Here is a 26,744-nt window from a genome sequence, read left to right as displayed (position 1 = left end):
CCTAATGTTATCATCAACAATTTAATCAGTCCCGGTTTCATGAATTTTGTAAGCAGTATAGATTAATGATACAGATATTAGAGAAAATACATGATGTTAGTCTAGGATACAAGTGATAAAAGAAAAACACAAATAATGATTTCACAGTTCTTTTCAGCTAAAAATAATGCAGCTGATAATTACACCCAATTTAATCAAATAATAGTATTTTATTATTATTAATAATAATACAATTTATGGCTGTATAGATTGTTTCTTAGCATTTCATATCCACTTTAAAATTAGTGTCCTTGTAGATGTGACACTAAAATAGATTTTAAAAAATATCTCAATGGGCAATATTATAAACTGTTGCAAAACATGTTTATAATATGATAGCTTTACTGACAATAATAGGTTTATTTGAAAGTGAAGCTATAATTCATTATGTAATATAGAGTACATTGTCTTCCTGATAGGACATTCCATAATACTATAAGAACTCCATCTATTGGGTATCTAATTTAATTGAAAACATCTTAAATTTATGTATATATGCAGCCAAAAGTATATATGCAGTCAAAAGTTAAAAAATGGTATCTTCATATTCATTGTGTAAAACGTTTGGATTATTTGTCATGGTGAAAATTGATTTAATAATTTTCCCCTACTGATTTCCTATTAGCTGTGTTTATAAATGCCAGCTTATGAAATTGGAAATAATCTATATATGGCTGTTGAATATTAATACAAGATATAAAAGCATAAACAAAATATATCATTTTATTAAAACTATAAAACTATATTAGCAATAAAATCCATGGTATATTTCTATTCATGATGATTCTTTAGTTTAGTTTTCCTAATGCAAATAATTATACTTAAAGGACATATAGATTAAGTGCTGGAATGATTTTGAGTCTTCTAGTAGTGTTTTATAAGCAATTTTCTTTTTCCTGCAAGTCAGTCTTGACTTCTGGGAATTGCCTAGACTCGTCCTTTTATTTTTTGGCAAATTTTTCAGAAGAAGTTTGTTACTGCTTTCTTTCTGGGGTTGAGAGATAGTGATTGGTCCAAAATAACCTAACTACCTTTGTGCCTAAAGTAGGACTAGAAGTCACAAGTTTCTAACCTGGTGCCAAAGCCATTTCATCCAATTTGCTCTCTTGCATAGTAGTCTTCCAAAATTGTCTATAAAACATATACTGATAAGACCATATATAAACCAGGACAGCTCCATCCTCTGTGACAATGTAGGTGATCAGATCAAAAATAATATGATTCACATAAGACACATACATCATAGAGATACAGACAATCCACCCCACCCCTCTACACACATAATGATGAGCAAAGCATGCTATTTAAGTGTTTTGCTTTTCCATTTAGGTGACTGCCAGCATTTTACAAGAAACAGAGAAGAATCCTAGGTATGTGAAAAAGCACCAATTAGTAAAAGGGATTGATAAAAGAAAAATGTTGAACAATACAAAACAAATCCAGCCTTCATCACAAAACATGTGAACAGTTATAATGAAAGCATAACTCTAATTTCTATGGGCTGTTAACCACAAAGGATAAAGGAATACAAAAGAAATACAAAGGAAAAGTTTTGTCAAATTTAAATATTTCAAGTGAAATATTTAATGTAAAACAGCCAACTCAAAACAAAAGGCTGCAATATTTAAAATGAGAACAAAGGCAGAAAACAAAAACTAGCAACTACAAAGGAAAGAACAGAAGAGACACGGAGGCACCTAAGAGAAATGACACACCTTAAGCTAGAAATAGATAAATATATAATATATAAAACAGGGTCTTAGAGGTGTACCAGTTTCTTCCCAATGCCTTCCTTCTCCTCTCAGCTTCCACCACTGGTATTAATTCAATCCACTGAAAGAAGCACAAAATTTAAGATAAATATCTCTCCCGGCTCAAAGAAAAAAACCTGTTCTTAATAAATAAATATGTCAGATCTGTCTTAACCTGTCAGTTCTCCATGCCCTAAATCTTGATATAATTCTGTAGTTTTTGATGACAGAATGAGGCATGCTTGACAATAGTGTGGAGACAATTTGATCAAATCCGTCTACTGGGTATCTAATTTAATTGAAAACATCTTAAATATTTTGCTACATTAGTCATGGAAAGAATGCCTTGATGTAACATTAATTTAAAGTAGTAAAAAACCTGTACTTCCCTGCTATTTCAGCAGTATTTATATTATCTCATAACATGGAATAATTAGTGTATAAAACTCAAATAGTTAAGGAGCAAATCATATGGCTTTTATTTGTAATTTCAATTGTGTTCTGTTCTAATAAAACAGAAAGCATGTATTTTTTTTCTCTTTAAAAAACAAGAAAGAAACAAAGCTGTCTATGTGATGGCCTGGGGCGTGGCACGAAAGCAACACAACCAGAGAACAGGTCTAACTCCCCTTTATTGCTCCAGCTGTGCCCCCAAACTTTCTCACATTCACTACAAATCCTGGAGCAAAGCTCTCACATGCACCTTCAGAAGCCTCTGGCTGCAAGTAGTCCAATAAACCAGGTTAACCAAACAGCAACCAGGGCCTGCAGTCCAATAAACCAGATTAGCTAAACAGTAACCAGAGCAACAGGTTTAGCAAATTGGCAATCCCCACAAGACAGAGTACAGCAATCTCCAGTCTTTGGCAAGTGCACATGAGGCTTCACAGATTCAATGTTTGTTCCCGACAAAAGGCCCTCCCATCAGCACCTCCTTACATCAGTCCCCAGGTGTGCCTTGTGAAAGGGGGCGGGTACTTTCCTCCCTCGTAGCCGGCGCAATCTGATCTTGCCATCTCTCTTCCCTCCTTGCTCTTGGATCAGGAGGGGGTGGTCCTTGCTGTTCCCCTGAGCTCTCCCTGTCTGCAAGGCTTACTAATTCAGAAAAGCCTTGCCTGGGCTGACTCTGCCCATCCCCAGTTTCCTCCAAGGCCAATGGAGCCGGCCTCTCCATCTCTGTCAGTTCTTGTTCCAGCTCATCTTCTCCCGCAGATTCAGACTCTGAGGGGGGGCATGACACCTATCATAGAAAATGTTACAACACATGGATGCTAGGATAAAATTCTTTGTAAAAGCATTTTCTTACATTTCATTTCTTAAATTTCTGATGCTTGATGTTTATCAGTTTCAAATCATTCTTCTGTGGAGATTCAGAAATGGTTCACTCTTCAAGAACAATTCTATTTCATTTGTATAGTTGGGCTCTGAAAATCATTATTCTTGCCCTCAGGATGCAATTATGTTTTCTTCTCTTTTGTTAATAGTATGTATAGAATGCTATAGAATTGTTCTGTGTAGAATTTTGCTAGATTATTTGAAAACTAGAAGAGTTGTAAGTTTTGAACAGAATCACTTAAAGGCATGCTTTCTGTTTAAGGTAAATGTTCTTTCAGCTATTATGACTTATAGAAATCTAAAATTCTATATCTACTGCATGCTGAACTTCTTTTGAGATGATATTCATGTTTTTGATTTGAAGCATCTTATATTATTCAAGTGAAATGGCTGATCTTATAACCTGCAATGCTTTGCTAGATGTATGTTTTACATGAGAAATGTTAGACACTTTTCCATACATGAGTCCATAGTATGAAATAATACAATTACCGTATTTTTCGCCCCATAAGATGCACTTTTTTACTCCAAAAAAGAGGGTGAAAATCTGTGTGCGCCTTATAGGCCGAATGTAGCCACCTGGGCAGTGGTGGGTTTCTGCTGGTTGGTCAACGAACCCGGAAGCTCCGCCCCTGTCACTCACTCGCAAGTCCTTGGCGTTTTTTTGCATCGGGGCTTGCTGCAAGAGAGAGGGAGCAAAGATCTTTTCCGGATTGGTGGTGGTGGAGGTGCGGGCTGTATTCACTAAAGCAAGTCCGGGGAAGTCCTTTGCGCCAGCTGGAAAAGGTCTTCACTCCCCCCCCCTTGCAGCATGCCCCGATGCAAAAAATGGCGAGATCTCTTCTCAGAAATGTCTTCTCGGGCTGGCCGGATCTCTCTCCAGATCTTGCAGCTTTTTCAGGGTTTTCTTTTTAAAAAACACCTGTCCGAACTATCTTGAAAACCTGCGATGTTGCTTTGGGAGGGGGCAGGCGGCAGCATTTGCCCCTGCCGCCCTCCCTGGGCACCTGCAGCCTTGGAGCCTGCAGCTTTAAAACAAGCCTTTGCACAGCTGCCCGTCTTTCCCCTCCGAAAGCAACCTCGCAGGTTTTCAAGATCGTCTGCAGAGGCGTTTTTTAAAAAGAAAACGGTCTTTTTGGGGGGGAAACGGGCTGTGCATGGAGGAGCTGGAGGTCTTGGCGCCCTGAAGCAACGCCAGCCAGCATATCCCTTGATATGCTGCGCCCACCTCTGCCCTGCCCACTTCTCAGCAACGCGCCCCCACCTCCTCCTCCTCCTCAGCAGGCAGGCCGGGCAGGGGTGTGGGCACGGCTCAGGAGGGAGCAGCCAACGGGGGGGGGGCCCTCTGGCCAGCCGGTGGCTGGCGCGAACTCCTCTCCTGTTCCTTCTTCTGCGGGGGGTGCTGCCTTGGTTTGACAGCCACCTCGTTTCCAATTGGGGGGTGGGGGAGAAATCCTCTGCATGGATCCCCCCAATTGGAAGGAGGAGGCTCCATCCGCGGGGGGAGAGATCCCCCTCACATTCCTCGTCTTCCTGGATGGGCTCCAGATCAGTGAAGCCTCCTCCTTTTTAACCAGGCGATCTCTGTCTGTCTGTCCCTCTCTCCGTCCTAACTAGAGAACTACCTTTTCTGTCCCCTTACTAGCCCATCCGGGAAGATGAGGAATGCGAGGGGGATCTCTCCCCCCCCGCGGTTGGGCTCCAAACTAGCGGAGCCTCGTCCTTCTTTTTAAGCAGGCGATCTTTAAGCAGGCGATCTTCGGCTGCTGCACAAGCCGCGCTGCCTTCTTCTCTCTGATAGCTGCCTGCTTAAAAAGAAGGACGAGGCTCCGCTGGTTCGGAGCCCATCCGCGGCGGAGGGATCCCCCTCGCGTTCCTCATCTTCCCGGATGGGCTGGTAAGGGGACAGAAAAGGTTGTTCTCCAGTTGGGACGGAGAGAGGGACAGACAGACAGAGACACACACAGAGAGAGAGAGACACACACAGAGTGAGTGATTGAGTGAGTGACAGACAGACAGACAGACACACACACACACACATATACACACAGAGTGACAGACAAAGAGGAAGGGAGGAGAGAGAAACACAGAGAGATAGAGAGGGAGGGAGGGAGAGGGAGAGACAGACAGACACACACATACAGAGTGACAGATGGAGGAGGGAGGAGAGAGAGAGACAGAGATACAGAGACAGACAGACAGACAGACACACAGAAAGAATGACAGAGAGAGACAGAGAGCTACACAGAGAGAGACAGACAGACACACACACACACAGAGAGAGAAACAGAAAGAGAGAGAAAGAGAAAGAAAGGCAGAAAAAATGAAAAAAGAAAAGAAAAAAAAGAAAGTGGGAGAGAGAGATGAAAGAAACAAACAAAGAAAGAAAACTTATGACCACAATTGAGCCCAAAATTGAGCGGCTCCTCACATTGCTGGGGAGTGAAGTTGTTGTGGCCATTGTCTTCCCTGAGCTGCCCCCCCCCCCAATCTCTGAGGCACCTTTCGCTTGCAGGAGGAGGAGGGTGAGGGCCGAGTATACCAAAGCCTCTGAGAAACTGGGAAAGAAAGCCGCGCTTGGAACCTGCCGAAAACTGCCGCCCGAAAAGCACGCCTTTCTTTCCCAGTTACTCAGAGGCTTTGGTTTAAGGAGGCGCTGCTTTAAGGCTCCTGAGAATCCGGAGAAATTGGGGGGGGGGGGTGGAGGAAGGGAAGGGAAGAGGAACAATCTCTTTTTACAATCTCCTTTCCAGCAGCATTCACTCAAACCAGATGCATATGAGGGGGTTACGAGACCACCAGATGAAATATGGGGGTTAGAGAGCACCAGATGAGATATGAGGGGGTATGAGACCACTAGATGAAATATGGCTGGATAAGAGAGCACCAGATGAAATATAAGGGGGGAGGGGAAATGAAGAACATATTGGTAATATTGACAGTTCTTTCATTTCTGGATTTCTTGCTCTTTCTTGCTCTGACTGTTAATGAGAGTAAAGATAGTTCTTAATATGTTACATGGTTGACATAAAATTGTTCTTAAACTGCTGTTAACTTTATACAGTTGATATAAAATATTTTACTATAGTATTTGGTTCAGAATCTTTTTTTTCTAGATTTTCCTCCTTTAAAATTGGGTGCGTCTTATATTCCGGAGCGTCTTATAGGGCGAAAAATATGGTAGATTTTGCATTGAAAATTAAAGCAATGAGGGAAAATATGCAATTCCAAAAATTCGGACTCTAATCAGTATATTTCTGTATATTCAAATGCCAACTCCAAATTGCAGCATGTTTTAAAATGTGAAATCAAATTCAGTTGGTTCCATTTTGCGTTTATACATTATGAAAATAATTTACAGGACATGTATGAAGATTCCCCCCATACTTGTTAAATATGTGTTTTTTATGTACCTAGTCATCTTCTAAGGGACACGGTGGCTCAGTGGCTAAGACGCTGAACTTGTCGATCAGAAAAGTCCGTAGTTCATCGGTTCGAATCCTTAGCATCGCGTAATGGAGTGAGCTCCCGTTACTTGTCCCAGCTTCTGCCAACCTAGCAATTCGAAAGCATGTAAAAAATGCAAGTAGAAAAATAGGGACCACCTTGGTGGGAAGGTAACAGCATTCTATGCACCTTTGCTGTTTGGTCATACTGGTCACATGACCACAGAGACGTCTTAAGACAGCGCTGGCTCTTTGGCTTTGAAACAGAGATGACCACTACTCTGTAGAGTCGGGAATGACTAGCAGATGTGTACGAGGGAAGCCTTTACATTTACCTTAGTCATCTTCTAGACTCTTAAGATGGTCAACTAAAATACATTTGACCTAGGAACTTTATTTAACCATACTTATTATTTTAGTGGTTGCTAGAATTGCTTGTAGGAGCACAACTCAGTATTACACCAAAAAGAAAGCATTTCTTGGCAGGTTCGTGAGTGGAGTCATATGATTTAATATGCATTTTTATTACTGTATAACCTTCCAGAACCTTTACTCTCTGTCTTTTTCATTAAAGATTCATCTGCCAACCTGTTGGTTCAAATATAAGTCTGAATTACTTCACAATGCAGACCAATATGTACTATATAATTCAAGGAGCATGTCTCCATGAGTATAAAAAGATGTTTCATTTTAAGGAGGAAACTGCAATTTGGAGCATTTAGTTAGATATAATCCTTAGTAAACTGCAAGCTCAATCCGGCATTCTGGCAGTAGCAGAGCCCAAGAACAACTGAATTATTTAATATCACATATTTAACAATCTCTATAGCTATAATTAGGCAACGTGGAGCCAGTAGAATCAATATGATTTTTCTCTTAAATAGTTTAGTCATCTAATCTATTCCTAATATTATTCCTAACTTTCAGTTTTGCCTTGTTTGCTATGCGGATATGCAGCCCTAGTCAGTTGCTCTGTACTTTCAATATAATTTTGTTTTTCACTTCATCTTCTTCCTGTGTTCATCACATCTAAAACAAACAGTAGGTTGTTATAGAACTGGAGGACAAGAGTGTTTCCATAGTATCTTCTTCCAAATTAAGCTGCTCCTAATTGTTGTAGTATGTGCATTTTTATTTTGTTTGTTTGGGAGGAATAGATTAAACAAAATATCCTTTGAAGTATTAGGAGGTTTGTGTTACCCGTAATCGGAATATGCTTTTACCCACTTAGTTCAATACTCTTTAGCAACTGGAAATGGTTAACTACTAAGCACTCTGATAGCAGCAGAAGCTTAGATAGAACTAATAGGAAGAAAACACAGTTCTGTAATGGTTAGTAGTTTCTTGATAGATCAGTTAATTTATTATTATATTTATACTTTATATATAATTTATTATTATAAGTTATAAAGTATTTCTTGTATGTGGTAACATAGAAACTCTTTGTTATATATTATTTTAGCTTTCAAATTATAAAAATGTTGTATTGTGGTTAATACATCAATATCATATCTTCGTTTATTCATAATGTTTCAAATACACAAGGGGTCACCAAGGTGGAAACCTATTAAGATACTTATTAGACCTCTTTTGCTTTATCATGATTTCTGCAGTACCTGCATGTAGGACAGTTAATTTATATTGTTTGTATTATTATGTCAGTGAGAACCAACTATAATCAGAGACTCATAATACTTTTACTCTGAGATTTTGAAAGTTCCATAACTATAGATCTTGGATGGAAAATTTTGGGAAATATGATATATATATCTGAAAATAAAATTTAGTTTAAATAGTATATTTTAATCTCTTTTTCATAAAACTTGAGTTTTGTTGAAATCAAATCGAGAGTTTGATAGACAAAAAGAGTTTTCTACCACATAGTACATAGTTAAATTGGTGAATTCACTGCCAGTGATTGTAATTAGTAATACAATACAATACAATAGTAGAGTTGGAAGGGACCTTGGAGGTCTTCTAGTCCAACCCCCTGCCTAGGCAGGAAACCTTATACTGTTTCAGACAGATGGCTATCCAACATCTTCTTAAAGACTTCCAGTGTTGGGGCATTCACAACTTCTGGAGGCAAGCTGTTCCACTGATTAATTGTTCTAACTGTCAGGAAATTTCCCCTCAGTTCTAAGTTGGTTCTCTCCTTGATTAGTTTCCACCCATTGCTTCTTGTTCTACCCTCAGGTGCCTTGGAGAATAATGGCCTTGAGCATTTCCAAATATATCCAGTTGCCCACTGTGTGACGTCGAAATTTGAATGAGATAGAAAACTAGGCAGATTCAATAAGGCTTATGGTTTCTTATGGTTTTATTTTGTAATTTTAAAGGATTATAAATAATTTATAAAGGAATAATTGCAAAGAAAACTTTTCAAAGCCTTATGTAAATTACGTTTTTTTTTAAATATATAGAAAAAGGAAAAAGGAATAGAAGTCATAACAAAACGATAGTTCCCTGTAGCTACTTTACATTTATTTACAATATGAAAGATTTAATTTGTAGGCAGCCTGTGGAGATTAAAGAACTTTTTATTTTGCTTTTCAGCGTGTGGCGACTTGGAGTTCAGAGAAGTTGCAAGTAGATTGCGAGACTGGTTCAAGGCACTGCATGAAAGTGGAATTCAGAAGAGAGCTAGACCTTTGCAAAGGCCTGAAAGAAGCAGTAAGCACTTAACAATCTTTAATATTATGTCTCTGGAAGGATTTCTGATTTAGAAGGGATTTTCATTGTCATTAAGCTTTCAACTTTATTTCCTAAACACTTTCTAGGATCCCTCTGATAAATTCATGTCCTTAAAATGTTGCCCTGTAGATAATAGAAACAAGTGTATGTATTAGCAGGAACAATATGCACCCAGTTTTACCAACAAATTCTGCACACTTATAAATGTGATTAATTAATTAATTATTTGCTAGGTCATTTCAACCTAGTATATAGCACTCTGATTACAGTATTATTAATTAATTAATGTCTGTATGTCTGTCAAAGCAGCATGTCCATTAAACCTGAATGGGATTTTATGTATATGTGTGTGTATGTATGTATGTATGTATGTATGTATGTATGTATGTATGTATGTATGTATATGCATATTGTACATGTGCATAAAATAGGAAAGAGATTTTACATATGATAAGTGTATACATTTCACAGTATATAACATGGAAATGGGATTTTTCAAAAGCATAATTGTTTATATTTTACAAAGAAGAACTCTGCGGGGACAACTTCCAAATTTTAGAGTATGGAATTATATTAGATAGAATTGATTTCACAGATGAATGTTGCCTTTCTCTTAGACAGCGCTGGATAGGACTGGACTGAAGTGGCAGATAGGTAATCAATAGCATATGGTAGCATACCCCTGTTAAAATGGTGCTGTCATAACAGAGAAACAAAGCAGAAAATGAGCAGAATTTTTAGTTATTTCCAGGCTATGTTTATGAGATTATGAACAGTGAAATGCTTGACAGTGGTTTCCTATTGAGGAAATTAGGAAGCATTATTAGGAAGCCTACAGAGAAAACCTACTTAGCAGAGTTTGCAAGCATTGAAACTGGACTCTTCAATAACACAACAAGCCAGTTCCTGTCTGTTGTTTAATAGATACCAGTTGTTAACTGCTTTCCTTGTTAATTTTTTTTAAAATATTCTGAATATTTGTTCATGTCAGTTTAATTTCAGGTACTTGTTATAAATTCTATTATTTTAACTGTGTTATTTCTTTGTCGGATTTCAATGGTGCATATATAATTTATACATTGCATTATAATTCAGCAGTAGTATTGAGATGAGCACACACAGCATCCAGGTTTATATTATTCTATAGGCAGGAAAGGGAATATTTGAACATGATATCAAGCAGCAGAGTTGATCAGAGTATTTCTCTAATTCCTGTTCCAAGCTTATTTATTTATTTTCATTTAAGAAAATATATCCGTCTGCCCAATTCACTCTTGGTGCTGCGTACAAGGATAGAACAAAATGAAAGAACTAAGCTGTCTTCATATCCCTCACTATTTAAAAATAACTATGACCTTTTTTTAAACAAATCATATTATATAGACTACGTTTCAAAGCAATGTTTTGATTCCGCCCCTTTCATGGCTGCATTGTAATGGTGAAGAAGTTGGTTCAATAATGGCATGGGTTCTAATGTTGAGAATGTAGACTCCCCCTCCCCCCAAAAAAAATTTCATCCAAATTGTGGTGAATCATGGATAAGGAACTAAACTCTTCACAAGGAAACAACAATCCAATCCAATATTCCAAGAAAGCCAAGTGGATATTTATAACCATTACGGTGTACATACCATACTGGAAAACGATCTTCCAGATCAGAAGGCATTTAGTTTAAAGAACTTTAGGGGAAGGGCGGAAGGCAAATCCACTCTTTATTATTGAATATAATAAAAACTAAAACTGCTTGCATTTTTACTGATTATCTGCATCTAAAATTGAAGTTATGCTAAGTGAGAAAAAAACAAGGTACTATGAAAACCATTTTTATCGAAAACAAGCTTTATCAATGTTGATCATTCCAAATATTGATTAGGTATGTGTGTGTGTGTGTGTGTGTGTGTGTGTGTGTGTGTGTGTTGTGTTTGTGCTGATAAATAAAAAAAGGGAGACTAGTATAGATCTATTTCAAGCTATTTAGCTCTCATCAGCTAGCCATATTTGGGCATACCAGGGGTTGTAACACAAATACATATACATATACATACACACATACACACACACACAAACACACAATTTGTTATTATTTTGGAAATTTTAAAAACAAACATACAACAACCCCAATGCTCAGTAACTGGAAAGTCTCTACATTAGTTGAGTTTTCACAAGCTAGCAACTTGTCTGATTCCAGGAAGACAACCAAATTCATATATTTTGTATTTTTCTTTTTTGGAGTTGTGCATATGATGAAATTCCTTTTTACTCCTTTGTTAGAAGTGGTTTTCTCTGATTTAGAAAAGCCTTTGTAAAGTTTGATGATATTTTACATAATGTAGATATCCTTTCTTCGGCTCATCTCTATTTGTGTTTTTTTCCTGCTAAGTTTCTGTACCTTTGACTTAGTATTATCTATGGTTTTGTAACACATTGTGAGCTTCTAAGTATCTATCTATTGCAACAGAAAAATCTCAGTCTACAGTGCATCATATCACCATGAAAGTATCCCTTTGAAACATGACAAGTTGATCCCAGCCTAATGAAAACCAGCTACTGTATACCTAGTTATGATTCTTTTTTTCACCCAAATTTCAAATACATTTTGGTTTAAATGTAGCCATTTTTTTCCTGACAAAAGTAAGAGCTTCACAGGTGCATGTCTTAATTATTGTTCTTTAATGTTTATTCTAATCATTAATCATAGGCTATAAACAGTGCTGAGTAGCTAATCATTTTGTCTCTCTGACAGAAATGGGAGGCTGAGCATAAGACAAGTTGTTTGCTTAAAGCTATATAATATTTTGTTACTATTCTGAGAATTGAATCAAGTCCTTCCGTGTTCATGTGCTGAACACCTGTCGCATGCTGTGGCTATGGCAGTGATCAGGACATCAGAATTTTATTCATAGACTATCTGATAATCCAGCGTAGCCCAGGTATGTATTTATCCCAATCCGGTATTAGAGGGAGCCCACTTGTGGAGTACTGTGAAGCTGTTAGCATGGCAACTCCACTGTGCTGTACAGTAGAAGCCATTTTAAGGCACAACAGACTGTATCTTAACAGAAATTGAATCCAAAATGCACACTATCACTGTCAAAAGTACTGTGACTTGACACTATAGATACAATTCAGTCCTTTTCATTTCAACGGCCCAGGTGTTCCAGAGTTATGCTGGAACACACACACACACACACACACACACACACCGAAGGGTGTTAGGGGTGCCTTATCCCCACCGTATTTGTTTCCAGAGAGTAAATCATTTGTGTATCAAGTTTGGTTGAAATTGCTCAAGGCACTCCAGAGTTATGCTGGAACACATACACACACATACACACACACACACACACACACACACACACACTTTTCTTCAATTCATCAGCTACTAAATCCTCTGCTGCTCTCTCTGCTCATCAGTATTTAATGTCAGATTCTTTTCTTAAAGTCCCATTGGGGCTTAATCATTCCAGATTATCAATATCTGGAAACAATATACACTTCTTGACTAAATTGTAAGTAGTTCAGATTCTGGCTGTTGATTGTAAATGGAGAAAGTGTGGTTGAAAATGTGTTAATACAAAATAAGGTCATGGTTTTGCTCAGTTGCTGTAAAATAGCAAATGTCTTTTTAAAAAAATCTTTAGTTTTTGGCTTTGAAAAGAAAGGATAAAGAAGTAGAGTCACCTATTTATTATGCATGCAACTTTGGGGTTTAACACCATACTTATAGATAAAAAAGAATACAGGTAGTCCTCGACTTACAACAGTTCATTTAGTGACCGTTTGAAGTTATAATGGCACTGAAAAAAGCGACATGACCATTTTTCAAACGTATGACACTTGCAGAATCCCGTGATCACACGATCAAAATTTGGATGCTTGACAAATGGTTCATATTAGCAACAGAATGTTTGGGCTCAGTGGTGGTTGTAAGTCGGAGACTACATGTATCTGTGGTCAAATTTTAGTTTTATTATAATGCATTAAAATTGCTAATAGTGGGAATGTCAAGGCCTAAAATTGCAAAGGTATTCATAGTAATATTTGGAATGTTGCATTTTGTGTGAAAGAAATGAAACTGAACAAAATGAAATTAATAGGTTGCTATATATATATAAATAGCAACTCATTAATTTCATTGGTAAGTATAAGTATATATCCCTTACTTATAAAATAAGGGACGTGATGGCTGTGGCTAAGATGCTGAGCTTGTCGATCAGAAAGGTCGGCAGTTCAGCGGTTCGAATCCCTAGCACAGGGTAACAGAATGAGCTCCCATTACTTGTCCCTGTCACTGCGTTAATTGTTTGCTAGCTGAACTGAAAGAGTTATTGCGCAGGTCATAGGTCTTATCAGCAATGATGTACTGCGCCTGCTCATCACACATTCCAGAGACTTCTTTCCTTTTGATCTTTGTTCGTCTTCAAGAAGGCAGACAACATTTGCTCTTGCCAAAAATGTAACAATTAGATAGATTTGTTTATTTTCAATTTCTTATTTTTGTATTAAAGCTTGTTTTTAATTAGAACATGTTTTCGGGTTTTATTTTATTTTTCGCATCTTGAAGATATGCTGGTGGAAAAGCTGTCGACTCCTAGACCTCATTAGTTCAGGGTGAAATCTTCCCCTGACAGTCCCAGCTTCTGCCAGACTAGCAATTCGAAAGCATGTAAAAATGCAAATAGAAAAATAGGGACCACTTTGGTGGGACGGTAACAGCTTTCTGTGTACCTTTGGCATTTAGTCATGCCGGCAACATGACCACAGAGATGTCTTCAGATAGCGCTGGCTCTTCGGCTTAGAAGCAGATAAGCACTACCCCCTAGTGTCGGGAACGACTAGCACATGTGTGATAGATAGATAGATAGATAGATAGATAGATAGATAGATAGATAGATAGATGATAGATAGATGATAGATGATAGATAGATGATAGATAGATAGATAGATAGATAGATAGATAGATAGATAGATAGATAGATGATAGATAGATGATAGATAGATAGATAGATAGATAGATAGATAGATAGATGATAGATAGATGATAGATAGATAGATAGATGATAGAGACAGAGAGAAGAGAGAAGAGAGATCTGCGTATTTGAACTTGCATTAGCTTATCTCAATGAAATATATGAAAAATATTCTTTATTTAAAAAACTTTCTAATGAACTACTGTACTGTCCTTTTCAAATGCTTAACGCAATAATGTTTTTCATCATGAACAAAATCTTGTTCTAACATTATCCAAAGCATATACAATATAAACTGAACATGAGAAAAAATGCAGGAAATTCTGTATACAATTTCCTATACATTCTTTTGTGAAATTCTGATTCATTTCTTATTAAAATTACATTTAATATTTATTGTGTTTATCCTGTTTGTTAACATTGTATAAGTTCATACAGGAATGTGGATGATTAAAAAAAAGATGTTCAGATGTTGAAGCTCTTGATATGTGAAATATGTTCCTGTTTTGATTTTAGAATCTCTTCTCATTTCCTGATTAAACTAAAAAAATGTGCATTGCCAGGAGGGGTGCTTTATAATGTATACCCCAACACCAGTCTAGTTTAGGGGCATGTCCCAGATCAGGGCACAATAGATCCTTTTGCTTAAAAATGAATATCAAATGTAAACATGTTTAATGCAATTGATTTAATTTTAATGTGATTGCAGAGAGAGAGGTAGGGAAAGTGATACATAAACAGAATAAATAAACATACTAATTAACTTTCACATTGTTAACTTATACATTGTTAAATAATTCTGTGTTTTCTTGCAGCTAGACATTCTTTATTAAATTTTTACGTCTAGCAACTTTTTTCAAGAAAAACAATGACCATGTGTGTATTTTCAAATTTAATAATCTTTAGAAACTATTTGTTCAGAATAATAACCAGATGTGTTTTATGAAATATTCACCAAGTTGCTGCACTAATTGTGGCATTAATTAGTTTTATATCTATGTAATTTTTAATAAAATTTTATGAACCAGAATACAGCAACTGACCATATAAAAGTATCATATGTGCACTCTGTGAGATGATCAGAATCCCAGCACCTACTGTAGTTTGCCTGCTAAAATTAAAACTCTTATTTCAATCTTCTCGTTTATTTTTTTTCTTGGAATTATGTATATAAGGAGAACTTTTCCTTTGCCATGGAAATATTATATCTAGTGAACTTGAACTACATGTAGTTCAAGTTCACTAGATATAGTGAACTTGAACTAATACAAACCAAGAGTGAATGTATATCTTACAGTAACTGATATCTTTCCTTGGTGTAAAAGGTTTAGGGGGAAAAATTGGTCCTTGATACATTAAACCAACATCAAAGAAGAGAAACAGAGTATAGTATATCTGATCTATACTATAGTATAGGCAAATTTATAAAACTGTAAATGTTAATGTGATTAACAAATAAGCTCTTCCAATACACAGGAGAATAAAGGAGTATAGACATGCACGACATAATTTTTCTAGAGCCTTCTATTTCTTAAAATAGCCTGTAAATATGTTATCCATGGTAAATGTACTCCAGGTGCCGTATGGTTCTGTATGATTTCCAGGAGACACTTGGGGTATTGTCTTAGCAGAATGGCAGGCAGTTCTGCCATGAATCTTAGCAACCTCTCATGTATGGAAATGATGGAAATATTGGGGGTAATCTTCGGCAGATTTAATTTACTAAAGAAATATGCGAGATGAAAAACAGGAGCCATATCTGGAGGAAAGGATGTGGCAAGACATCTAGTTATTCATGTTCTTAATGCAATTGGAATAGTGCAACATGCTCCTCAGGAAACTGCCCTTGAAAACAAACCAAATATTATATTGTGTATTCTGTGTTCTATCAGTAGAAGACACCCCCCCCCGCCCCAGCAACAACACATCACATATTTTAGCATTATTACATACTGTATATGTTGCAGATGTTACTTACATTAGTCCAGGTTCAGTTCAGTAAATTAACAATTTGCTGCTGTTAATAACCCATAAAACCTACTGTATATGATCTGAGTTACTTACAGGAAAATCTTCTCCAGAGGCAGTCTGTCTTATCTGTCTTATTCAGCCATGCAGTGCCTATAGCCATGATGGTGAGCCTATGGCATGCGTGCCAAAAGTGGCATGTAGAGCCATCTCTCCAGCATGACAGCCATCACCCATTGCTCTTCTGGGTTCCAGCACGCATGCATGAAGACCTGGTTTTTGGGTTTCTGGCATGCATGCATGCATGCCGGCAGCTGGTCTTCATGCATGCGGGAGTGCCAGAAACTGGAAGAGCAGCTCCCGGGCACACATGCATGCCCAGGAAGCTGAGCTTCTGGTTTCCAGCGCATGCATGCGCCCTGGCCAGCTGGTCTTCGCACATACATGTGTGGCAGAAATTCAAAGACCAGGTGACCGGCACGCATGCGCATGCCAAAAAATGGAAGCTCACCTCAGCACGCACATGCACGCTAGGGAGCTGCTCTTCCAGTTACCGGTGCTTCCCCGCATGGGCACGGTCCCGTTTCTGCACTCGGTCCCAAAAAGGTTCGCCAATGTTGGCCTATAGGTATCACTTTGGAGAGTAAGAGAGTAAGAGTAATCTGGAAGCAGGATTTCTTAAAGGTGGACCATTTCCTCTGGAACTTCCACAAACATACCAAGCCATGATTATTCATATATTAGTAATATTTCATAGAATGTTAAAAAACCTGCAGAACTTTTGGTAGTTGAAGATCATGCTATGTAAGGCCATTTTAGCAGGTGTTTTTTTAATGAATTAATTGTAATTGCAGTTCATGTTATTAATTTTTAAAGTTGCCAATTACCGGGTTTGTTTTAAATAATGGTTAAAATATTTATTTGTTAGATATACTTAGAGTGTTTGAACGGGATACATGATAAATTGGGGGAACAAACAAAAAAATAATAAGTAACAGTAAAGCTACCAGATCTACTTTGCAAAATTCCAGGTGGATGACAGCAAACATTAGAGCAAAGAACTAGTGTTGCTGCTATTTAGTGGTCCTTTCAAATTTTGCATCACCCTTGCTAGTAACCTTGCTAAATGTCATTAGTCGTTAGCATAGACTTGATCTAGTTTTATACTCTAAAACAGTTTCCATGAGAAAGGACACCCTTGATTCTGTTGATATGTGTGTCAGCTATGCTTGTATTAGTGAATTAATTGCTTGGTGTCTTTTCCTCTTAGGATTTGATACCAGCATTTTACCAATTTGCAAGGACTCTCTTGGCTGGATGTTTAACAGACTTGATACAAACTATGACCTACTTTTGGACCAATCAGAACTTGGAAGCATATATCTTGACAAGAATGAGCAGTGCACCAAGGCATTCTTCAATTCTTGTGACACTTACAAGGACAGTTTAATATCAAACAATGAATGGTGTTACTGTTTCCAAAGGCAGCAAGGTGAGCAATTAAAATAATAGTTAAACAGTTGAAAGCTATGGAAAAATAGGGAAAAAATACACCTTGTTTAAGCTGGTTCTTGAAAACACAGTGCAACAACAACAACAAAAGAGTTAAATCCGTACATATACAAACATTGTCCTATCCTAGATTAATTACATTATAATAATAATAATAATAAATTTGGATTTATTAGCCGCTCCCTTTCCGGGCAGGACTCGGGGCGGCGTACACTAAGACATATATAAACATACATATATACAAAGACATACATGCACGGAGGAGGTAATATAATTGCACGGAGGAGCTAATATAAGAAATTCCAAAAGCGTTACTTAAAGAATTAAAGTGGTTTGCTGTTCAGTGAGGTCAAAACTCAAAATGTTGTAGATACCTTCTTACTCAGCCCATGGACATAACTAGATATACACTAAATACATATATCATTGGTACATACCCTGTTTTCCCCAAAATAAGACCTCCCCAGATAATAAGCCCAATCAGGCTTTTGAGTGCATTCTCTAAAATATGCCCTCCCCTGAAAATAAGCCCTCCCCCAAAATATTGCAACACAACAGCAGCCATGAGGTGACCACGCTCGCTGCCCCCTGCACCTCAAAAATAATAAGACCTCCCTGAAAATAAGGCCAAGTGCTTATTTCGGGGGTGTCAGAGAAACACAGTATAGCCTTGAAATAATGATAGAAAGGTAGAATATAAGGTTAATTATTTAATTAAGCCACACCATGGCAAACCTATCTAAATATATTAAATAATCATCCTGTACATGGCTGGTGCTTGTCAGACCTGATCCATCTACAAGGTTACCCAAGAATTTTGGATATTCTCAAGTAGATTGTTACTTGCAGAAGACTTTTTACTTGCAAGTGAGCACTTGGCTACTTTATCGTTGATTCAACCCACCAATATCACATTCTGTATGGTGCAGTAGTGATTTTTTTAAAGCAGAAGACCAAGGATTAGGGAATGGTTCTGTCTTGGGTCTAGATCTAGAACAACTCGCCACAGCCAACTCATCATGGCCAACTTGCCACAGCCAACTCGCCATAGGACAATGTCCTACAGGACAAGAGTTGCACTAATATCAAAGAAACGATGGGATAAAATCATTAAATAACTGATGCAAAAGGAGGGATAAAATGAAACGTGAATGCCAAAATTAAAATAACTTTTTAGATTATTTTAAATAAATTGAATTGTGGAATTATTCCATGGCAAGTTGTCCTGGGCAAGTTGTCTGATGATGAATTGGCCACAGCAAGTTGGCTGGTGGGGTGAGTTGGTCACTGCGAGTAGGCAGAGGGAAGTTCCATTTCCATTTTGTCTTGTACTAGAGAGCTTGATAGATTTCTCCCTCCTATTCCTGGGGATTTATTCTCGAAAAATAAAATAGCAAATTATGTACAAAGACAGCACAATCTAGTCCAACACTGGTTTCAATTGTAATTCTCTTCAATGGAAGTCAGAAGTTTGTGTACTTTTGTGTTTTCTCCTTAGAATACAGATATGTGACTAATGTTTTGCTTCTGCAGAATACTTACTGTCAGCTTCAGCTAAATAAATATGCTCTGCTATTTTTCAATACTGTTTTTCGAATACTTTAAATTGTCAGTTATTATATAATATATAATGCTATCACACATATATAAATACATGAAAAATAGAAATAAAATTTACTTGGGTAAACAGAATGTTTTTATAATCTAAAATGGACTCTATGTGCATTAATTATTTTAATAGAAATTATTAGTGGAACATATAATGAGATAATGACATTCCTGAACGTACCTTTGTAAAAACTAAACTAATTCAAAGAAGTTAGGCCTATTGTATGATATCTATTTTTAATAATAATATATTTAGTTTATATATTTAATATGTAAATAGCAGGGCAAACCTGTACTTGTCATATTTTATTTAAAAGAACCTTCTTCAGGTTCCAAATGTATCAAAATGTATGGAAAGACTCAACCTGGGAAACGTTATCCTATGACATTTCAGTGCACATCTGAATAAGCAGAGGCAGAATCAGAACACCATGGCAAACCTATCTAAATATATTGAATAATCATCCTGTATTTGGCCGGTGCTTGGCAAACCTGATCCATCTACAAGGTTACCCAAGAATTTTGGATATTCTCAAATAGATTGTTACTTGCTTCTGTAGTCCAGGCTAGAAAAAATGGTTTGCAAACCAAGTTTAGTGACTATCTTCCGGATAAGGAGTTTAAAATGACAATCAAACAATTTAAAATATTTGAAAGAAACTTATAAATTGAGCAAAACTTCCTTCAGTTGTCATACATGGCAAAATTGTAATATGCCTGATGTTATTCTAGATCCACCTTGCCAGTCATTCCTCAGCAACATTTACAAACAGCAAAGGGGGAAGAAGTTTCTAGGTAAGTTGCATGTTATTTTTTGAAGCTTTTTTTTTTGCTTACACAATACTTCTAGTGAAACTGCAATACAAAATTAACATGAATCCTAAAATAATGAACCAAAATTCTAATAACAGAATATAGACACACATTGAAAGCTATTATTAGTTTGAAAATAGTAAATTGGTAAAGGTGTCCCTGCAGGTCTTTTTCCGCTAGTCATAGTAGTGCTCGTCTCCCTTTATTTAAACAATTCAGCCAAGACTGTCCAAAGATGTTTCCGTAGTCATGTGGCCAGTATGACATCATGCCACAGCACAAAACGTACGGAGGAACATTGAATGCTGTTGCCTTTCCACCGAAGTGGTACCTATTTATCTACTTGCATTTACATGCTTTTGAACTGCTAGACTGGCAGGAGTTGAGGCAGGTGATTGGAGCTCACTATGTCAGTTGGTGGCCAGAGCACAGACCTTCTCCCAAACCTTTTAAGCTACAGATCCATTATGCCTCCCCTTGAAGATAGTCCTGCTATTTTAAACTATTGCTAGAATGGCCATTTTACTTTTAAAACACTAAGACTGGATAATACCGTGATTTCCCCAAAATAAGACAAGGTCTTATTTTCTTTTGACCCTCCCCCCCCCCCCCCCAAATAAGTGCTTGGCCTTATTTTCGATGATGTCTTATTATTTTTGAGGTGCAGGAAGTAGCGGCGAGCATGGTCACCTCATGGCTGCTGCTGTGTTGCAATATTTTTAGGGAGGGCTTATTTTAGCGCAAAAGCCCAATTGGGCTTATTATCCGGGGAGGTATTATTTTCAGGGAAACCGGGTACAAAAGTTAATTAAAATAAAACAACATTTTTGCATAATTTTTATTAATTCTACTTTGCAAAGCTATGCTAATTAAAGGGTATAATCTTTTTATTTTTATTGAAAATTGAAAGAACAACTGACAATTTTTAAAATAAAAGTAACATGGAATAAGAAGACTGTGCTTTTGAGAAGGTTACCAAGTGCTTCTTCATGTTGGCCAGAGAAGCAGTGACATCACTGAAATAGACTAGGTGTAGTTGTGGAGCATACTTTGTGATGACAAATGCATAACATATTTCGCTTCGGAGTGTCAAGTTTAAAAGAATGCTGATTTATCTTCCGTGGTTGTACTTTGTTTTGTTTTTCTCCCAAAATTATAGAAAACCAGGCTTGCAATTCTCATAAATTGCCACCAAAGATTCTTGAGATTGACAACGCAGATACATATAGCATAAAGTTCATATTTGAATGTAGTGAAAAATAAATTTCTGGAAATACTCCAAAGAACATCTAGTTTGATGCACCCTACCTTCTGCATTCTCAGAAGTCCTGGTTTTGGTTGTGATATGCAGCATAGAATAGTACTATTAAATAGATAAATTCAGTATTTATTGAGTCATGCAATATGATAAGAAAAATTTCAATACTAGGGCAATACTTTTGTTATAATAGCTTACAGATAACAAAAATGTCATGGAACCTATAACAGCATTCATACACACCTGCACATACACAAGTTCCTTCATTACTGTGTACACAGACAGGAATGGGGGAGGGGGAGAGAGAGAGAGAGATCTTATATTTATCCATAGGGGGAAGCTTGTCCAGCTCTGACTTGTTGGTGGAGAATGGAAGGATTTATACTTCTTGCAGACAGCTGGTCATTTGCATTCTTTTATCGGGTCCTTAACATCACCTGGAAGTTTATCTATGTCATCAGGATCACCTGAGTGATGCAAATTAGTGTTGAGCCTTCTTGGAACTGTTGAAAGATCTTTCATTAATTGAAAGATCAACCAATTAAAACATTTAATATAATTTATATATTAAATTATCTGTGGGGTATGACTTTGTCTAGCTATGGAATGATTTTTGGTACCTATAAAGCGCGCGGACGGGCGGACGGACGGACACACACACACACACACACACACACACACACAGACAACAGCTGAAATCCATAGGACCATTCAGTCACTCCGTAATTTGATTATTCCAATGTTTGGTCTTCCATTAACTTTCCAATTGCCAAGATGACTGCTTACGCTTAAATAATCAACTTTACACACTGTAGAGTGAGTTGTAGTCAATCAATCAATCAATCTTTATTGATTAGCCCTTGGGCCATATCAAAGAACTAAATTCCAGAGATAAAAACTACAGTTTAAAATGAGATTGAAATAAACCACAATTTAAAATGTAAATGGAATAAAGCACAATTTAAAGTATAATCAGAATAGAGGGCAATAATTTAAATTACAAATTAAATATGCTTAAAATTATATTACAATGTCTCTTTCATTATTCCTAAACTGTGCCAGTTTTTTCTTTTTCTTTTTTCTCTCTCTTTTTTTCTTTTTGCATAGCAACCAATCTCTTTCAGGACATATTGACTTGATATTTAAAAGAAATTTGGGAGAAAGAGTGCTTATACTAAAGCAAATATCTATTAAGTGCTATCAGCTTCTTTACAAGATGATTCATTGGAGTCATAATATAAAAGCTGCAAAATTTTGCAAAATATTTGTGTTTTTTGTCTTGTCCAGGGCAGTATATTCCTTTATGTGATGAAGATGGCTACTATAAACCAACTCAGTGTCATGGAACGGCAGGTCAGTGCTGGTGTGTTGACAGATATGGCAATGAGGTAACAGGATCCCGAACACACGGGGCTGCAGATTGTGGTAAGTTTCCAAAATCTCCCTTTTCCCCCCATTAAACCTGTGTGATAATTCCAGCATTACGATAGCTAATTTTTAATTTTTAATCTAAATTAATTTTCCCTACTTGAGGGTCTCCGCATACAGTGTATTAAGCTATTACTTATCTCTACCACTTTATGTTAGACAGATATCACGTTGGGAAAGGATGATTTGGAGGCTAATTTGGAAAAGATTTGGGGACTGAGAATTGAGCACATGTCTCAAATAATATACAAAACACATTGAAAGAAGGCATTTTTAGACTGACACTTTCTCATTTATCTTCATCTTTATCTTGGACCATTAATTTTTCATATAAGTAATGAATTAATAAAAGAATATTGTGTTGGGTTGGTTTTATGAATAAAATTGCAATGAATGCTATCATAATTATAGACTCATTAAATCACTGAGCATAGTTTAGATCATGTATTTTTGCTTGCCTTCAGAAGGAGCCATTGCTTTCTGCTTATAATAATTAACCTTAATTTTAATAAGTTTATCTTCTACTTGAAGTACAAGATACTTTATATAAATCTGTTGTTCGCCATTTATTTAATTGAAAAACATACACTTTTTTTGCCAAATTAATATTTTGTCCTTCCCCAGAGAGAAGATGATGGGAATATATTAGTCAAATACAACAACCTTGGGTTGACATGTAATGGTATTCTGTGCACAATAAACACCCTATACATTCTCTGTTAACGTTCTGTTATGTTGCTAAAGAGCCTTAACTGGAAAGAATAAAAAGTGAAGGGTAGAATAGCCAATCAGCAAATCATGATTTTTTTGTCTAGGCAGTTAATATCATCACAGAGTTCTTCAGAATTCAAATGAGTTCTAGTGATTTGAGGAGAGGTTGTGGTACTTCATTTCAGTATAGTTCAGTTCAGCAGGTACTGTAGTTCTCTGGTGATTTATTAAAATAGTATTATCTGGAAAGGCCTGGGAAAAGATTTGCGGCTCCTGCTTGAAGAGCGAGTGGCAGCTTTGGGAAGAAAACCTTTGCATGGATTAATCTGGTACACCAGTTGGGCCCATTCATAGATTGAGAGATCTGTCAGAAAGTCACTCATGCTGTAATCTCAAGATTGGATTACTTCAATAGGCTGTATATGTGATTGCCCTTGAAAATTATTTGGAAGCTACAAATGGTCAAGAATATGGCAGCACAGGATGGTATTTGTATATCACAGGCACGTCTGTGTGCCATTGCTATTTTGTATATTGCAGTGGTTGCCAGCCAGCTTCTGTGTGCAATTTAAGGTGAGAATTATCACATAGACAAACCCTCATAGGCCAGGGCCTAGTTATCTGATAACTCCAATTGTTTTTTTCCTTCTGAAATAGTATTCCCCCCCTCCAATAACCCTCCTCCCCTTGAGGATGTTCCATAAATGCTGGAAAGGCCTGGGAACAGGATACTTCCCGAGTCCTTCTTGATTTTAATGTTTTTGTTATTGTTCTATTCTGGGAGGCATTGTGCTGTGTTTTTCTTGACATTCACAATCATTTTCTTTTGCTTTTGTTTTAATTATTTGTACTTAACTATTTTTACACAACCCATAACTCAAGGCAATAAAGATATGTAGCACACCTTCTTCCTTCTATTTTCCTCACTGGAATCTTGTGAGATGGGTTGGGCTGAAAAAGAATGACTTTCACCCAAACAGCTCTCAGGCCTAAGGCACGATTAGAACTCAAGTTTCTCACTTTCTAGCTTAGTGTTTTAACTGCTAGACCAAACTGGGTCTCTAGGGTTAATTCCAAGAAAATAAATAAAATAACAGTACTGTAGGACACTTAACACAAAGAAACATATTGTGCGTGCGTGTGTATGTTACATATTTATATATTTTCCTCTCCGCTATGTAGATTTAGAGACATCAGGGGATTTTGCCAGTGGTGATTTCCATGAATGGACAGATGATGAGGATGATGATATCATGAATGATGAAGATGAAATAGAAGATGATGATGAAGATGAGGGTGATGATGATGATGACGACCATGAGGGATACATTTGATTTTATTAGTTGTGACTAATTTGTCTCTAAAATTTACAAGATGCTATCCCAGAAAATTCTTCTACCTTCAAAGGTCAAATGGAATCAAATCTACATGTATATTTTGTATGATTATTTGAAACACTGCAGCTGGACATTCTTCGTTTAAATGAAAATCGTTATATTATGTGTTGTTTTTATATACCACTCAGCAGAAGAAAATGCACTGGGGTGTAGCCTCAAGGGGGAAAAAATAGATATTTGAGGTGTGTGAGGACAACTGCTGCTTCAGAATCTATACGTAAAGGCACACTTCCAGCAGACCAGGGCTCCATTATAAAGCATCTTTGTCATAATGTAGATCACAGGGACATTTTTCAAAATGTGCATGAGCAAGAGAAGGAAACTTTAACATGTCATCAGCTTACTGTATATTAGAGCAGCAGAGAATCTATAAGAGGACACGAAGTGCCAGGTACTCTCTTTCTGTTTTGAACTGTTATGTTTTCAACTTCCAAATTTACTAGGATCTTGAAATGATACACATTCATTCTGTAAAAGCAGGGGTTGGCAGCTATCGCCCTTTTATGACTTGTGGACTTCAACTCTCAGAATTCCTGAGCCAGGTTGGCTCAGGATTTTTGGGAGTTGAAGTCCACAAGTCATAAAAGGGCGATAGCTCCCAACCCCTGCTCTAAAGCTTGTCTGCTATTAACTGTATGGACGGGCCCATGTTGTTTAAGGAAAACAAAATGGAAATGTCTGCCATAGACTTCCAGGAACTTTTTGATTTCCCAATCTAACATACTGCCATAGTATTCCCCTTTTCAAAAATGTAACTAAGGCTAATCTGTTTAGCCTTTCTGAGATCAACTAGAAATAAATTCAGTCAATCCCAACAAACATCGACTGAGGTGTTTTATTTTGTTCCTTTCTCCTGTCCTGAGTAAAAGTTTGCATAAAGTTTGTGTTTCTGTGTTACTGTAACTGATAATGACGACACGTCTGGATAATTGTTTTTTTTTCCACACTGTCTTTTTCATTTTTAATGAAATAATCCTAAACATTTCTTATCTAATTTATCCCTTTTTGCTATTAGTTCAAAGCTTTAGAGGAGCTATTGTAAGGTGCCTTGCAAAATAGAAATAGAAAGATTTATAGCATGTATACTGAAATAAAATTATAAGGCAGTAGCCAAGCATTTCCAAATTCCAAATTTATAAGTGCTGCTGCTGTTATGGAGAATATTTTTTCTCCTCCCCAATTTTTACATAATTACCCTATAGAATGCATTATGATTCTTAAATAGAGTTGCATTCACAATTTGACTATAGACAAAATTATTTTAATCGCTCTATTTATGTTAGCATGTTAATTGTGTAAATGTTTTGAGATTCCACTACCTGCATTCATATCAAATTATGGCTTCATGCCATAATGAAATTGAAAAACTCTGTGTAATTATGCAAACAGTTGTTTAATTTCAACTCTGCATTATCATTTTCCCTCATTTTTAATCTGCAATTAATTGAAATAAAGTTTCTTTGCATTTGATTAAATAGATTTAATATTAAATTTAATTATTATCTTATGTAACATTAAAATACTGTTTTTCTTTTTACGTTCATGTATAGTTTACAAAATAAAGACTCTTGTAACCATCTTTTATTCAAAGTGGTGTAATGTTTCTTACAGAGTTATGGCCACAGATACTCTTAAGAGTTTTTGAATTAAGTAATATTGGAATTAGTTGAACTAGATGAAAAAGCAGCATACCAAGCAATAACATTTGCATCTCCATATACTTTAATGTGATTTTCAACAAAGGCTTTTATTTTATTAAATGCATCTAACTATTGGAAAATCTCTCTGTGCTCAGTTGTTATTAGGTAAGATTG

At 36.7% G+C, this 26,744-nt stretch overlaps 1 protein-coding gene across 3 annotated transcripts in view; it reads left to right on the top strand.

Moving 5' to 3' along the window:
* The window catches only part of SPOCK3 (SPARC (osteonectin), cwcv and kazal like domains proteoglycan 3), a 166,815-nt gene extending 140,273 nt beyond the window's left edge, over positions 1–26,542 (top strand). The window contains exons 7-11 of one of the 3 annotated variants that reach the window (XM_081960073.1): positions 9,128–9,244; positions 17,474–17,695; positions 20,056–20,118; positions 22,682–22,819; positions 24,716–26,542. In XM_081960073.1, coding sequence (XP_081816199.1) covers positions 9,128–9,244; positions 17,474–17,695; positions 20,056–20,118; positions 22,682–22,819; positions 24,716–24,867 — 692 coding nt within the window. In that variant the 3' untranslated portion in view covers positions 24,868–26,542. The remainder of the gene's footprint in view (positions 1–9,127; positions 9,245–17,473; positions 17,696–20,055; positions 20,119–22,681; positions 22,820–24,715) is intronic. The other 2 variants (XM_081960072.1, XM_081960071.1) reach the window with 2 other exon arrangements.
* Positions 26,543–26,744: the final 202 nt, after the last annotated feature.

This window comes from Natrix helvetica (genome assembly GCF_964273705.1).
Source record: "Natrix helvetica genome assembly, chromosome: 7".
Lineage (NCBI taxonomy): Eukaryota > Metazoa > Chordata > Lepidosauria > Squamata > Natricidae > Natrix > Natrix helvetica.
This window is presented reverse-complemented; position numbering and strand designations above follow the sequence as displayed.